Source organism: Carettochelys insculpta, chromosome 5 (genome assembly GCF_033958435.1).
Source record: "Carettochelys insculpta isolate YL-2023 chromosome 5, ASM3395843v1, whole genome shotgun sequence".
Classification (NCBI taxonomy): Eukaryota; Metazoa; Chordata; order Testudines; family Carettochelyidae; genus Carettochelys; species Carettochelys insculpta.
The window spans coordinates 28,360,719-28,377,309 of record NC_134141.1 but is presented as its reverse complement, the minus strand read 5'-3'; the positions used below and the strand labels follow the sequence as shown (position 1 = coordinate 28,377,309).

At 45.0% G+C, this 16,591-nt stretch overlaps 1 protein-coding gene across 3 annotated transcripts in view; it reads right to left on the bottom strand.

Moving 5' to 3' along the window:
• Nucleotides 1-2,834: 2,834 nt before the first annotated feature.
• Nucleotides 2,835-16,591, bottom strand: part of SLC1A1 (solute carrier family 1 member 1) — a 59,560-nt gene continuing 45,803 nt past the window's right edge. For 2 of the 3 annotated variants that reach the window (XM_074994853.1, XM_074994854.1), the window contains 5 exons: nt 15,256-15,363; nt 8,978-9,100; nt 8,182-8,376; nt 7,369-7,503; nt 2,835-4,117 (listed from right to left, as the gene is read on the bottom strand). In XM_074994853.1, the coding sequence (XP_074850954.1) occupies nt 3,871-4,117; nt 7,369-7,503; nt 8,182-8,376; nt 8,978-9,100; nt 15,256-15,363 (808 nt within the window). In that variant the 3' untranslated portion in view covers nt 2,835-3,870. Of the gene's footprint in view, nt 4,134-7,368; nt 7,504-8,181; nt 8,377-8,977; nt 9,101-15,255; nt 15,364-16,591 lie in introns of all 3 variants that reach the window. The other variant, XM_074994855.1, reaches the window with a different exon arrangement.

The following is a 16,591-nucleotide window of genomic DNA, read 5'->3' as shown; positions in this document are numbered from 1 at the left end:
CGCTAGTGTTGAAAGTGGTGATAATGACAGCTAGGCTGTAGAAATGTTGTAGCAATACTGTATTTACTAATTCAACACCTTTTAGGTTATCACCATTTGTACTGGGGCCTTCACGAACACCTGCTATGGATAATATAGATGGTGCTTGGTCCTGCCAAGAGTGCAGGTGATTAGATTTGATCTCTCGAGATCCCTTCCAGTCCTATGATCCTATGATTCACAGGAGGAGGGTGCCAACAGCTTTTCTCCCCAGTACCCTATGCCTTTGCATACATCCTCAGGTACCAGATGTAATGCAGAAGGGACAGAGAACAACTGCTCTATAGCCGAGCTAGCAGTAGCTTTTACAAAGTGACATCAGGAAGATGGGCCAACCCCCATAACAGAACTGCTTAGGCTTTGGTGGTGTGCCCACACGGAGCACTCTAGAGGAGAGGTGTCCAGGTGCAGTCTGGTGGCCTAGTGGGGCCTAAACCCTTGTAACGCAGATAAAGATGCTAGCTTGTGGTTTTTTGATGGTGAGCTTAATAACTGATTTCTATTTTTCTCAAGGAAGGTAACACTATAAGCAAATAATATGTATCATGTTTACATGGTTTCATTTTTATCTTCTAAAATTTACATAAAGATATCATATATTCTGAACGGGTGCAGTACCTTTCCTTTTCACGGATTTCTAGAAAGTTTCCCATCGATTCCTCTAGTGTTACTAAATTTGGACAATCCAGAGTGAGGAATTCTAAGCGTTATGAATGATTTTGAAGAAGTGACTCTCACTGATTTCTGTGGAAATACACAGCTAAAACCACTTTAAAAATGTTGAATCTGACCCAGAGGTTGTTTGCACAGCTGCATATGGGCCTCAGGCAGCAGTAGCATCCTGTGTCCCTGGTGTGCGGGTCAGATCTGGGGAGAACCCTAGAAGAAGGAATCCACACCTGCAGGCAAAGGATATGGCTTCTGGAGGGGGAAAACAAATCCTTGGCTCGCACTTGGTGGGTCACGTGCCAACCATCTATGTGCCCAAAACTACAAATGAGGATGGGCATCCCTGGATTTAATAATATCATCAGTACATGGGTAGACTCATGCTGCAGCTGCTCGTATCGTGGAGTATCAGCTGCACATTGGCAGGATGGGTTCCTTGTGGCTCAAGGACGTATTGCATAGGAGGATTCTTTCCCTTAGCCTGTCTGTAGGTAAAGGGTTGCTGGGGAGTCTTCAGATTGGGTCCTTTTAGTTACTGGGAAGGACAATACATACACAGTAAAACTAGAAATGCGTCTTAAGCAAAAACAATCTAGTGTTGTAGCAGCTCATTGGGTTTCTCCTGACGTAACAGGAGACAAACAGAATTTCAGAAGGATTAAGTGAGGATGGTCAGATGGAGAAAGAATGAAAAAGAAATATTTATTTAGATCACAATGGGAGCAGTATCCACATTGTGCATTATATGAAACTAACTCCAAGAAAGATTTTAATAAAGGGATAAAACACACTGTAGACAACTTCAGAATCTGGTGGGAGTTTTCTCCTATTAAAAAAAACTGTACAAAATTTTTGTATACTAGGTCTGCACAAGGTAAAGTACTGTGTGCTTAGTTTGTACATGCTTTTATTTTGTATAAACGTTTCAGTATTTGTACTTTAGTGTCTCACTATGTTATGGTTTACAACATTTATTTTAAATACATACAGGATTATGTTTTGCTGACAGGGCTGGCGACAGACTTTGAAGGCTCTGAGTAATGTATGTCCACGGGGGTCTCAATTCTGGGCCTCAGGCAGAAGGGGTGGGGATAGGGGCAGCCAGCTCTCAGTGCTGCCTGGACCATGCTGCATCTCCCCCAGCCAGACCTTAGTATTGCCCCGACTGTGCCACATGGAGCTCTGGCAACAATCTGAAAGTCCTAGGGCTCTAGACGTTGCTGCAGAGCTTTGGGCCCTTTTAAATTGCTATGCACGGAGGCAACTGTTCCCGTTGGCTGCCCACATCAGCAGCCCTGCTTGTGGACTTCATTTAAGGTGCAATTTATCAAAACCTACTGTAAGGATTATTTTCTTCTCAGTTCTCTTTGGCACGTTTCCTGGTTTACTTAAATACAGGAGTGAATTTACTTTCTAACAATACAGGAACTTGAATATTTTTGATAGCATGTAAATGCAATTTTATATTTATTACAAGTGCATTTAAAAAAAGAAGACTTCAGATCATGAATTTCACTTTGCTTTGCAAGTCAGATGCCGACATGACATAGATGTTAAGATCAAGCGATTTGCCTTGTACAACAATTCCTCCCTTGGGAATGATGTTGCACCAAGGAAGTATCATATCCAGCACTGTATAGAATGTTTGACACTACAGAATGTATGTATGAAGAAGCCCATCATAAAGTTGTCACAAGTCACTAAAACACACTGCTTCCTTAAGTCCAGAAACTTTGATAAAATAGTACAATGTAGCTGGTAGGGCTTGGCACTGAAATGGTAGGACCTAGGCCTTTTGCAGGTGCAAAATTACACATGTTCAACCACGAAATTAAACCAAGAGGCACACAAACCAACTAGTTGTGTGAAGCTTAACTAATCAGTAGCGTGTCTCTAGAAAAAGGAGCGCCTCATCTTCATTTGATACTATGTTGCCTTGTTCCAAGCAGAATAGATTTGGAAGTCACCCTGTGATTAACTATTTTCATTTTCATGACTTCCATCTGCCCTGGAGCTGAGAAATACTAGGCTAATATAAAGGATGGACAGCACTGAAGCTGTTTTCATGCTAGTTCCAATGGTGATGTATTAATAAGTTATCAAAGAAGACCTAAGTTGGCAGAGAGTTTCACTTTGCAATAATTTATTGATGAATAATGTCAGCAAACCTGTAGGAACGGGCTTCACATTAGAGTTCAGTTCTCCTCTCTGGTGGCATTCATAGGAGAAAAATACAATTATGTAACATTACAAGCTCTTCCTTGACCAAGAAGTTCGAATGTCCTGAATGTTTAAAATAAAAACAATGTAAAACCTCATATGTTAAAATGCTTAGGGCTGGCCTACAAAAGGGCAGAAGGTTGATCCCAGATATGCAATTCTAGCTGTTCCATTAGCGTAGCTAGAATCGACATATCAGGCTCATCTACCTGCCCTTTTGTAGGTTGGGCCTCTTCGGGCTCGCGCTGACATCTCTTATTCCATGCTATTGCGTAGAGCGTCCAGGTCAACAGCCGAGCCCAGACAGATAGATTTTGCCGTGTCTTCACAGACACAACAAAGTCAAATTTCGGAGGATTGATCGCGGCATGTCGAATACCCTTTAAGTATAGACATAACCTTATTGCAGAACACTTAAGGTCTGTTTTCCTTCTCAAACTGTTTGCTCCATGCGGTGTTCAAACCAGAGGCAGAAGTGAACAATTTGGCACGTTATCAAGTTTCAGAAGGTACCTTTAGATGTAGTTGGTGAAAACGTGAAAGGCAAAAATATCAACAAGGATTCCATGCACAGAGTGGCAGAATGGAAGAGAGGCATGAAACACTGCACGTTTGCTGAGAGAAGCACTTTTGCTTCACTTCACTGGTCTGATTCTAACATTCAGCTTATGAGCAAGATGACTCCAAAGAGGCATTTGAAAGCCTCATCCATTTTACAGGATTAAAAAATTACATGTTTTACCACTTGCCTTCCTATCAACTTGCTCACAGGGGCAAAATTCTGCAAATCCAAACAGTAGAAAACAAAACAGAAATCTGTGTATCAAATCAAATATACTCAAGTTTGTTTGTAGCTTTTTTTAAAATGATCCTGTAGCTTGCTAAAAATCTCATGGTGGTGTACTTCAAGTGCTCCATCAGTGCCAGCAGAAGCTGTAGGCTTCAGAACTGCGATGTCTGGGTGAATGATATAGCATCAGATTTATCTACAGCAAATCCTCCATTTATGTAGGATTTCTTGGTCTCTGATTCATCACTATCATGTGGTGTTGTTTCCAAGGCAAAAGGATTGACTATGTTGACTTCAGAAGAGACATCCATCTGCTCTAGCTCTTTTTTTGAGAGCTTCTCCACAACTCCAGCACCAAAGGCATCTCCAAGGACATTTACCATTGTTCTAAATCGGTCCCTATGGAGTAAAAATACTGTGTTAGGTTAGAATTTCTGTTTCCAATGTGCTTTCTTAGAAACTATATGTTATTTGAATTCAAGCATTTTTAGTAATGAGTTTAAAATTAACCTACTACTGTGCAATGAGCAAGGTGTTGTACTGGTACAATTCTGGATTTACACTGGTATAGAAACTCGGAGCAGATTTTTTTTTTTTCATTCTTTTTTCTAGGCCATATTATTTGAAATTACTCCACAGGCTGAACCTCTCTAAACTGGGTCCTTGCTGGGCCATGGATTTACCGGACCAGAGGGCCCTGGTACAGATTCAAGGCTGCCAAGAGCTCTGCTGTGGCAGGGTGCCTGGCTAAATAAGCAGCCAGGGGGCTGGCGGAAGCAGGAGCAAGGCTGGCGGCTGGGAGCCTGCGTGGTGACAGGACCAGAAGTCTGACAGGGCCAGCAGGGTTGGGGCCCAGAGTCTGTTGGCTGGGACTGGTGACAGAGGGGCTGGGAGCCCAACAAGGCCAGCAGCAGCAGGGCTGGCAGTCTGCTCAGGGCTAGAAGTGGAAATGGGCTGGTGGCAGGTTGGGGAGGGTGGTCAGGGCCAGGATCAGAGGCTGTCCAGTGGCTGCAGCTCAAGTGGCTGAGACCAGGTCAGGAGTGGAGCCAAGGTGGGAAGCCGGTGGGGGTAGGGGGGGTGGGGCAGAGTTGACCTCCTCTGGTCCACCAATCTCTTATTCAGGACCAGTCAGGTTCCCAGGATGCTGGACCCAGGAGGCCAAAGCTGTATGTAAAAGGGACTTTTTCAGAAGCAGTAAATAACACCGCGTTTCTTTTATGGCAGAAGTCATCAGGTGGCAATATTACATATAGTTTTACAAATACAGCTGGGCAAAACAGTGATTTATTTTTGATTCACTGTCCTGTTTCTCACAAAAATCAGATCAGGTGGGGCGGGGGGGAAGAATTGCTGCATTACTGGGCACTGTGGAGGATGGGTGAGCAGCTCTGTGCTCCCGAAAGGGGTAGGGCCTCAAGTTGAACTGACAGGGCTAGTCTCTCTCCAGCAGTGATTTAAAGGGCCTGGAACCCTGGGATTTTTTGAATCACCAGATCCCAGGGTAGTAGCTCCCCTCCCATGTCAGTGGGCCTGTGTTCAGGTCATACAACATCTAAAATTGTGAAAAACATTTTGGCCAATTGAAAACCTCCATTTAGTGTTACGCAAATCCATTGTGATTCACACTGACAAGGAAAAGTCAGCAAGGCAGGAAAAGTGACTGAGAATGCCTCTGTACCTGGTTAGAGTGCTACTCGACTGTGGGAGACCCAAGCTGAAATGATGTTATACCCAGAATAATAGTGCCAACAGAAGCAATCCATTAACCTTAAAGGCCAGAACATTGCCTTGCAGTGTGGGTGTCTTCAGACTAAGTGTGGAGAGTTGTAACCAGGCCTCTGAAATTGCAGGTGATCGCCCTACCTACAGGATGACACGTTATAAGAGAAGCCACGGCTGTAACACATTGGAGTCCTGAATAGCCTTTTTGGGAGGATGGCAGGGCAGTTAGTATTACTTGGTGAAATGACAGTTGGTGGTTGACCAAAACTGCATCCCAGAAGGGACGGGGGGGCTTAGAGCGGTCAGTCCTATGGTCCCCATTGTGCTCCCTCAGTGCCACTTGTGGAGAGGTGGCACAGTGCTCCATGGCATTTCAAAAGGGCCTGGAACTCTGGCAACCGCTGCTGCCAAAGTAGCAGTGGTGGCGGCCACATCTCCAGGCTCCTTTTAACACCTGGCCAAGGGGCAACTGCTCCCTTCCCCCCTCACTCCATCAGCAGGCCTGTTCTTTAGGGAAGAAGTTGCACAGGGGGATGTGGAACCTCCATTGCTGCAGACTTTTAAGAGCAGATTAAACAAACTCCTGTCAGGGATAGTCTACATCAGGGTCTCAAACTCAACTTACCTTAGGGTCAGTGCCAGTATTCAACACCTCCTAGTGGGCCAGCAGGCACTCTCTTCTGGCAGAGTCCTGGGGTGGGGGTGTAACTACATGTCCTGGGCTTGCGTGATTTAATACCCCCCAAGGGCCGCTACTGCCACCACCGGGCTGCTAACTTCGCACTGCTGCTGGCATGTCTCTGCAGCCCATGGGAGGTGTGTGCAGAGCCAGAGGGTGATTTGGGGCACCTGCCATGGGCCCTGTGCTTTGGGGAGCCCTGCAGCAGCTGCTCCAACCATCCTCAGGATGGGACTGTCCCCCATACTCAGGTTACCTTGCAGGATATTGGTTGGGCTGGGGCTGGCATCAGGGGTCAGGGCCCTCCCCCAGCTCACTGCTTTGGCAGGAGCCACGGGGAAAGTAGAACAATGCAGCAGCCTCTGTGTCGCCATCTCCCACACAATCTGGGGTGCCACGGTGAAGCGGAGTGACTGGGTTGCCCGAGAAATGGTGGCAGAGCAGTGCAGAGGCTGCTGCATCACTCTGCTTCCCTACAGCTCCTGCTACTGTTGTGGTGAGTGAGAGGGTGGAGACCACTGCTGCTGCAGTGCACCAGTCCCCTTGGTAATCCCTGAGGCCGCATCCTCAGGGGAGGGGGCATGGATGAAGGGAACAACGTGGGGAGAGGATGGAGCATGGGTGGGAAGAAGCAGGGCAGAGGCAGACCCAAGGCTTGGTTTGGGGGAAAAGAACAGGGCCCCACTCCCAGGACCACTGGGAGTCCTGTGTCAGCAGCTGTGCGTGGGACAGACTGTGGAGCTGCTTGGGTCATAAATGGCCCATGGACAGCGAGTTTGAAACCACTGGTCTAGATAATACTTAGTCCTGCCATGAGTGCAGGGGGCCAGACTAGATCATCTTGTAAGGTCCCCTCCACGTCTAAGATTCTATGATATAATTGTATGTCAGATCGGAGCTGTGGCAGTGTTATCTCTAACTAACTATGTTTCTAGTGACAGTATCATAGAGGTAGCCGTGTTAGTCTGTTTCTTCAAAAACCACAAGAAATCCTGTGGCACCTTATAGACTAACAGATATTTTGGAGCATAATCTTTCGTGGGCAAAGACTCGCTTCATCAGATTCATAATGAAGGGGGTCTTTGTCCACGAAAGCTTATGCTCCAAAATATCTGTTAATCTGTATTTCTAGTGACTTAAGCGTATTATTTAACAGCCTAGAAGGAGAGCTAAACTCAGGGTTAAAAGTCATGCACCATATATAAAATACGTTACTGAAATAATTAAATACTGAATGTATTCAACTTACAGAAGCCAGTCAACTGCTATGATAAGGGTAACATCTTCAGCAGGCAACCCAACTGCACTCAGCACAATCACCATGGTGACTAGTCCAGCCTGGGGGACCCCAGCAGCTCCAATGCTGGCGGCAGTAGCTGTGACACTAAATCCCAGAAAAATGAGTGAAAAGACAGTTTGGAAATGCCATCCTCCTGAGCAGATTTCTTGGCTACATTCAGACTCGTGTGCATGCTGAAATATAAAACTAATTTTTAAAAACCTTTGTGCCAGTCCCAACTTCACTGGGAGTTATACTTGCACAGAGGCAGCTGGGCTTCAGGGCCCCAGTGGGTTTCCATCATTTGCACCATTGTTGATGACATTTGGTGTAGATGCTGGCCTGTCCTTGGGCAAGCAAACAAGAAGTACAGATTTTAGAGCTGCCACGGTTCTGCTGCACCGGGCAAGTATATATACACCCAGCATGCTTATGATCTGTCTAAACAGCAGGACTGAGGAGGAACTTTGGAGGACATGGCCAATGGGACTGCAGGGTATGAATTCCACTGGACAAAACATCCAGGTTGGGTGGATACCTCAACTATTGCCACACCTAGAGTTTTCCAATGCTGTGGCCCCATGCCCTAGTACCTCATTCTCTATCTCAAATTCTTACATAGTTCTTCTGTGCAAGGCCTATTGATTGAGGATTTATGGAAGAGGTGAAAGTTTACTTAGTGCTTACTGGTGTGAATGATAGGTGTGAAATCAGCAAGATTCCATTAGGGTGCATGAAGTAAACCCACAAAAGCAAAAACATAACTCATGGTATCATCCTCACCTAACGGTAACTATTTTGCCAACATCCAAGTCCATGTTGTTAAGCTGTGCAATGAACACAGCTGCCACGGCTTCATAGAGGGCTGTTCCATCCATGTTGATTGTTGCTCCGACTGGTAAAACAAATCTGGTAATTCTTTTGTCAATATGGTTTTTTTCTTCTGCACAGCGAAAGGTGACAGGCAAACTTGCTGAACTGGATCATAAATAAACAAATAAGCAGCACACGACTATAATGACTGTTCATTTATCAATCTGATGTGCCTTTTTAAAAAAAAAAAAAAGGGGGGGGGGGACAAACTGTAGTCAAATTCTGCCTGGGGGTGTGCAGGAGAGTTGTGCACATACAAAGAAAATGCAGTTTGTCCCTTGGAATGAAATAGTGATTCCCATCACGTCTCATTCCTGAAATAATAACTGAAAATTTTAATTATCCTTAAAAATAACACAATAAAGCAATGAAACAGTTTAACTTCAGGTATTTTATGAGCAATGTACTAATTTATAGCACTATTTCCCGGACGTACACAAGAGACTAGGCACTAATCTCAAAAGCAATAACAAAAGTCCAGAACAACTCCACTGTAATCAACAACATATGTTTGGGTACTATATAAGATAATAATTATGAGAGTAGTATCTCCTCTTAGGTTTATGGCCAACAGATTTACAATGGTTCAGATGAGATCAAGCTGAGAAACACAGGCAGCAATATAATCAAAGCAACTTACAAAATGAAGATATGATGATTACAAAGTATATAAAGGCTGCAGAGGGAAAATGTTTATTATGATTACCTGGAGGAGATCATGAGGGCTGTAAGAAGTGCTTGAGCCATCCCCATGACAAACTGGAAAGGGTTTTTCCTTACAACTACTAGGTAGATCAGTGGCAGAATTATAATGGAATGGATTGCAAGTCTGAAAAAACAAAACAAATACCAGCCTGTTTAAAGAACGAGATCTATCTGATCTCATGATCTTAAAGAGGAAGTGTTAACCAGTGTCCAGCTCTGTTTTCAGATACCTGTGTGCAATTCAGACGGATGTCAGTGATACTTACATGCATGTATTCCAGGGCAGGTTATGCCCAATTCATGTTAGTAATTTTTGGACAGATACACTTCTCCCAAACAAAATTTTTTGGGGTGGCATTTTATGTCTCCATTTCCAGTGTACAATATGAAATCAGGAGAACTATTTAAAATATTAGGATGAAAGTCAAACTGAAGATGTTAAAACAATAAAAGAAATCAAGAATATTTAAACAGAAGAACAGGGGCAGCATTGGAAAAAATTAATGTCAAATATTCTTGCTACAGTGAGAGGTAAAAATGAGTTAACATTATTAAAACTTATAGCACCTCAGTTGTACTATTTCTTGAAAGGGAAATTTGGTTCATAGATGGGGTTTTTGTAATGGCTGTGATTACAGCCATCTTAAAAACATTTCTGTATGGTGGGAATTTGCATATTTAAATTTAATTTCATAATTCAATTTCTACTATCTTAAATTAGTGTAAATCTGGATTAAATTCAGATGAGGTATTTAAACTGGTGTTAATGAGAAGAATATTGGCCTATGCTACTCAATGTTAGATGCTGAAGGCTTGTCATTTAACACTGTTACTTAGCTCACTTTTATTTGTACTGAAAGGATAGGAAGCACAGAATTCTTCCTGCAGATATATATATGCAATTCCTGTTGAATTTAACTGGAGATGTGGGCATTGGAGTTGCAGGTGTCTGAAGGAAGAATTTGGCCTTGGATATTTCAATTACAATATCTGCAGAGCACCCACCTGCTAATTAGAGCACAGAGTTCATAAATGAGTATGCTGTAATTGCTTTATGGGCATTGAAGCTGGAGGTACATAGCTTATGGTAACTATATGTGCAGTGAAACATTTATAAAAGATCTGTGAAATACTTTGTGCATTCCAAGGTTACACACTATGACATCAACAGCAATTTGTCATAAATAAGCAGAGCCTGGAAAAAGCACAGACCACATACATAGCATGTGCAATCTTGGAACTGCTATAGCATCCTCACAAGATGTTCCTGGGAGCGCAAGTATGTTTGTAACACCATTTAATGACCTCACAACACATGATAAAGATACTGAGAGAGTCTGAAACCACTTGTTCTGCCAAAATCAAGTACTTAACACAGCAACAGCCACCTATGGAATAGAAAGTTACAGTTGCACATAAAATGGGCAAGTTATCAGACTATAGAAAGAAAAGTCTGTTTTACAGCATTAGACTTCATAATGCTTAATCTGTAATGTGAGTGTTTGATTCAGCAAGCTGAATGGAAGTGGATGGAGAATTTTTTTAACCATTTGTAATATTGTAAAGAAGGAACTTTTAATTAAAAGCAAGTTTAATTATCATTGGCTATAAACTGGCCATAACTGACAACAGCTCAAATGAAAGCAGAATCTTAGGGAGCTGGTAAAATAATACGTGTGAAAAACAAAACTACAATACAGTAGTCCCTTGAGTAATGCAAAGCTTGCACTTCCACACACTATCACATAACTTGAATTTCGCGTAAGTCAGGGGGCGGCTTTTTTCCCCCAGCGGAAAACAAGTTCTGCAGCCAGGGAAGAAGCAGGAGCACCTGGAGCTCCTTTTGAATGGTATGTTCTGGGGTTGTTGGGGAGGGTTAAGCCTTGGGTGGGTTAGGGCTGCAGGGGGTGGAGTTAGGTTGGAGCTGTGCACAGGGGTGGTGAGCCGGGCTGCAGCGGGGTTGAACCGGAGTCGTGTGCAGGGGCTTGAACCAGGACCATGCAGGCTGGGGGGAGGGGAGGGTTTGAGCCAGGGCCAGGGGGTGGGAAGCAGAATTTTGAGTTGAGCTTAACTCACATTAATGCAAGATAAGCGCCACTTGAAACTGTGCATTTTGAGGGTTTACTGTACATCACTTACCATTTATATCATTTAAATCCATTTGATGAAGTGAATTTTACCCACAAAAACTCATGAGCTAATAAATTTGTTAAGTCTCTAAGGTGCCCCAGGACTGATTGTTATTCATTTAACCCAAATTTGGACAGAATGGTTGTCTTTAAAAAAGTTGGAACCACATATTTTACAGGAAGGAATTCAGGCTTTTTAGTATCATATGCAAAAGATATTTTAGAACCAATATGAGAAACAAAGGAAGGGAGAATGCGAAAAATGTCACGTGCTGGTGTTGAAACCCTCTGTTACAAAAAGTTACTAAAGGTAAAATATTTCATAGGGCCTACATGACTTAGGGCTTAACAACTCCCAATTGACTTAGGCGCTTTTTAAAATTGTGTTCTTAGGTGTTGTTAAAATCAATAATTAGAATTTGGGCTGTTACCAGTAAGGATGAGGATAAACTCTGGTGGTGGCCAGCCATTCTGGGCTGGGACAGCCCCAGCCACAGGGGGGCCAGCAGGCTGTGTAGAGGGCCCCCACAGATGCAGCTGGACCTCCATGGCTGAGACAGGTTGTGTGGCAGGCCCTAAGTTAAAAGGTTAACTCCTTGAGCCAGGGTTCAGCAAGAATTTTTAAAGCGGTGGGGTGGTACTCCAAGAATTTGGTAAGTGGGCAAGGGCCACACTGTTCTATGATACTAATGTGGGCTTTAGGATAGAGGTTGGGTGTTGAAGGGAGCTTGGAGTAAGGGACTGGGGATTGGGATGTAGAGCAGGGTTGGGATCATGTAGGGAGTTTGGGTGAAGGAGGCCATTGTGACCTGGGGTAGGAGACTGGAGTACAGCATTCAGGAGGAGGTGCAGGGTCTGGAAGGGGTCTGGGTTCAGGAGAGGATTCTGATGTGGAGGAGCAGTGTGGATGTGGGTGCAGGATTGTGAAGGTGGTGTTACCTGAAGCAGCGGCCGAGGGGTTTTGACTGTGATGTAGGGCAGGAGGTGGCTGTCTCCAGGGGCAGAGGTGCTGGAGGGGATTTGGGTGGAGGAGACAATTCTCTGGGGAAGGGATGTAGATGAATGTGTAGGGTCTGGGACAGAGATGTGACCTCGGGCAGGGGTGCAAGAGAGGTTGCTAAGAGTTTGAGTTGTGACCTGGGCAGAGAATTGGGGTTCTGGAAGGGGTGGGGTGTCTGGTGCAGGCTCTAGCCAGCAGGTGCTTACCTTAGGCAGCTCCCAGGCAGCAGTCCAGAGGGACCCTCAGACAGGCTCCCTGCCTGCTGCGCCCTCGCACACTGCTTAAAGTGTCTGGCTGCAGGGTCTCTGTGCAGTACCCCTTGGAGGGCGCCCCCCCCCACATTGCCTGCAGTTTGGTAGGCACGATCTGGCAGTTTGGTGGGCTGTATTTTTCCTGCCCCTTGGGTAAGCACTAGCACTTAACTGGTTAACTGTTCTAACACTCCTAATCAGAATCGTCCAAAGTAAACATGTTTGTGTTCATCTTTGTACTTGTGCCAGTAATTTAGTCTTATCTCACTTGGTTATTTGTGAAAATGTATTTACATAAAACTTCTTCTCTGTTGATAAAATTTTTATAGAGTTCTTGCGATAGAAGTTGCTCACCAACAACACAATCTAGGATCAGCATATAAACACCAACATTTGAACAGTTCCTTGATCTAAAAAAGAACAGAAGGAACAGGTTACAGGGACATTTACAGCAGGGCCAACAGCCACCACATGCCCTGGGTCTCGGTTTGTGTAAGGCCTGGCTCTACGCCCCCAGAAGGGGCAAGGCCTTGGGCAGTCAGTCCTTACCACCACTCAGCCTGTGGCACAGCCTTTCTCCCTCCCCCCAGCTCTCATCCCTGTGCAGAGTGGTGCTCCATCAGCAATTCCAAGGGGCCCAGGGCTCTGGCTGTAAATAGACACACTGGGGGTGAGATGCACTACAACCAGTCTGAGAGTGAGACAATGAGTTTCAGAAACACATGAAGATGTCAGGGGGTGTGACAGAAAGTGTGCAGGGATCTGAGCGGGTGGAAGAGAGAGCGACAGAGGCTCTACAGGATGACTGAGGGACACATTAAGAAGGAGGATACACGAAAGAAATCTGGGAAGAGATGAGATGGTTAAATCTGATGGTGGGTTGGGGCTGTGGGAGGCCAGGGCTGGGGGGGGGGCAAGCCTGAGGTGGGTTAGGGCTGCAGGGGGGCGAGGGGTGGAGTTAAGCCAGAGCTGCGTGCCAGGGGGGCAAGCCGGAACCCTGCTCGGGCGGTGAGCTGGGCCATGGGGAGTTTGAACCAGGGCCGCATGCTGGGGGAGGGGGCGTTTGAGCCTGAACCACGCGTGACAAGTGGTGAGCCGGAGCCTGAGCCAACAGGGGGATTGGACCAGGGCTGGGGAGGTTGAGCCTGAGCCACGCATGACGAGTGGTGAGCTACAGCCACTAAAGCCAGAGGTGGGGGAGGGGTATGCAGGAGCTATTTGGGGGTGGTGAGTGGAGTTGCAGGGGGCAGGGCTGAGCTGGGGCCATGCGGAGCTGGGGGGCTTGAGCCAGGGTGGGGGGAGTGAGTTAAGTGCCACTGGAAATCGCACATTTCCAGGGTTTACTGTAGGAATCGGGGTCAGCCGCGTAAGAGAGGGGTTGCGTACTCTGGGTTTGGGTACTCTGAGACCTTACTGTACACAATTTTAAAAAAATTACTTTTGAAATATAAAACCAATATCTAGCAAAGATTAAAAAAACTAGGTCAGATCCTTCCCATTCCTTTTAGAGAGTCTTGTGTTTTTAAATCCATTTATATTACCCTTTCCTTGCTCAGTTTTCAGAAAGCTTGTGAAATGCTTTAGAAGAATAACATGCATCTGTATATAAAGGGGGCAGAAGATCTGACAGTGCACTTTGGATTTAACCTCTAAACAAAACATGAATGAATCATCGGAGAAGAAATTTTGAATAGCTGGAGCTGAAGGCAGTGAACCAACACAATCTGGATGTGATATTACAGTGCTGTGGAAACAGATACTTAGATGCACCTAACTTAATGGTAGTGTACGCATGTGTTTATCTAACTGCTTTCTTTGTGAGTTATTCCTCAGAGATGTGCTATTACATAAATTTCTTACTGCAGTTAAACTGTCTTGGCTAAGTCCCCAGACCTGCAAAGGGATTAGTGTAGTGCCCACACATAAGGAGTACTTTGCAGAGTCCTGGGATTTAAAATAGAATTTTTTTCTTTAAAAGTTGCTCTGGATTAAAATTAGACAGTAAAAATATTACTTTTGTGACTTTGTCAGCTATTCTTGTATTGAAGAACCAATGTCTCAGATCATGCCTCCAAAGCAATTCACAAAGGAGATTCTCTGGATGGAAATCACCTGCTCTGTGTGGAAGCAGGGCACAGCTACCTCCTTGGCAGCGTATCCTCTCCCAAACCATGGAGTTGGGCACAGGTCACCAGAGGCTACCACTGGTGTAGGGGGACAGGTCCTCCATGCAGATCATCCTTGCCTCCCGCAGATCCCCAGGAAGCAAATCTGTGCCACCACTAAGTTGTAGGAGCAGCAGGGGTCTTTAGGCCAGGAGACTTCCTTCCCCAGCCCCATCCTTCTTAAGTTTAGTGGAGGCATCACCCTATTTTCTGAGGCAACATTACCTGCTAAGCAGCCAGCTAAGAAAGAGAAAGTACTAAATTCCATATGCAACTTTTCTTTTTATGCTGCAAGCAGTGCTGCTGGAACTAGGGGTGCTGGACTGAAGCAGTAATAACAAACACCACACACATGGTTTCCATCATCAGCACCCCCACAATCATTTTTTTTCCAGTGTAACACACACCACCTGGGTGTGGTTCAGTATTCCATGTAGGAAGGTTTTTAGCTCCCGTGGTACAGACCCATGCACTATGCTCCAGAGGTCCCAGGTTGGACTCTGCTTGTTGGAAGTTACAGCAGCACCCCTTGCTGCAAGACAGCTGACAGTTTAAAGTAAAGGGTGCACTTCTAAAGCAAACAATCCTCAAGTGACTTTAAAGACGGATCTTATTTTTATATAATTATCTGTCTGGGTATAGCAGAAGCTGGTTGGTTGAAGATAATTAAAACCTAATAAAGTGTGGTCCAATCAAAGCATACATCTTCATTTTACTTTGAAGGAATGACATACCCGCTTAATACTGTAGCCATATAAAGACCCAATTTGCGAAAGATTTCCCAGTCTTCAACTTCTATTATCTTTCCAGCAATCAAAAACAAAATGCCAACCGGCATACACCTAAGGTACACAAAATAATTTAATTAAAAATACATCCTCTTGTAAAACTGATGTTGCTACATAAGATCTTGTCAAGAAATAGCTTCTGGCACAATGGGATTATTTTTCTTACTGTCGTAAGAGTTTTATTTTCATCACTGGAAAACAAAGGAGAATTTGCAGGATTTTGGAACATAACTAAATTTACTTACTTTCAAAAGTTCTATATTAGAGGTGATTTTTAACATAAAAATGTTAGTGTTTGCATGGTTAGTGACAGAATGTTTATAGAAGTAACAACAGTCCTACATGCAAAATGAGTTACATATTAACAGGTTGGAGAGGTGGGTGAGGGATTACAAACTAAGCTCCAATACTGCAGAACATTATGCATGTGCATAAAAGACAGTTACCTGTTTCCATAACTGGTGTCCTTTGAGATGTGTTGCTCACATCCATTCAACATAAGTGTGTGTACTCTCCACATGCACTGGTGCTGGAAGATTTTCCCTCAGCAGTACCCGTAGGGGAGCTGGCTTAAGTGCCCCCTGGAGTGGTGTGCGAATAGCAACTCATGCTACTCCAGGGGGCACTGAGGCTGGCTCCCATACAAGTACTACTGACGGAAAATCTTCCAGCCCTGGTGCATGTGGCAAGCATGCACACCTATATTGAATGCACATGAGCAATCACCCTAACAAGAACTTTACTTACACATGTAAAAGTTGATATATCAGGACAATTCATTTTCTCATAGGCTACGTCTACACGTGAAGCCTACATCGAAGGAGCTTATTTCGATGTAGCGACATCGAAATAGGCTATTTTGATGAATAACGTCTACACGTCCTCCAGGGCTGGCAACGTCGACGTTCAACATCGATGTTGCACAGCACCACATCGAAATAGGTGCTGCGAGGGAACATCTACACGCCGAAGTAGCACACATCGAAATAAGGGTGCCAGGCACAGCTGCAGACAGGGTCACAGGGCAGACTCAACAGCAAGCTGCTCCCTTAAAGGGCCCCTCCCAGACACAGTTGCACTAAACAACACAAGATCCACAGAGCCGACAACTGGTTGCAGACCCTGTGCATGCAGCATGGATCCCCAGCTGCAGCAGGAGCAGCCAGAAGCCCTGGGCTAAGGGCTGCTGAACACGGTGACCATAGAGCCCTGCAGGGGCTGGAGAGAGAGCGTCTCTCAACCCCTCAGCTGATGGCCGCCATGGCGGACCCCGCTATTTCGA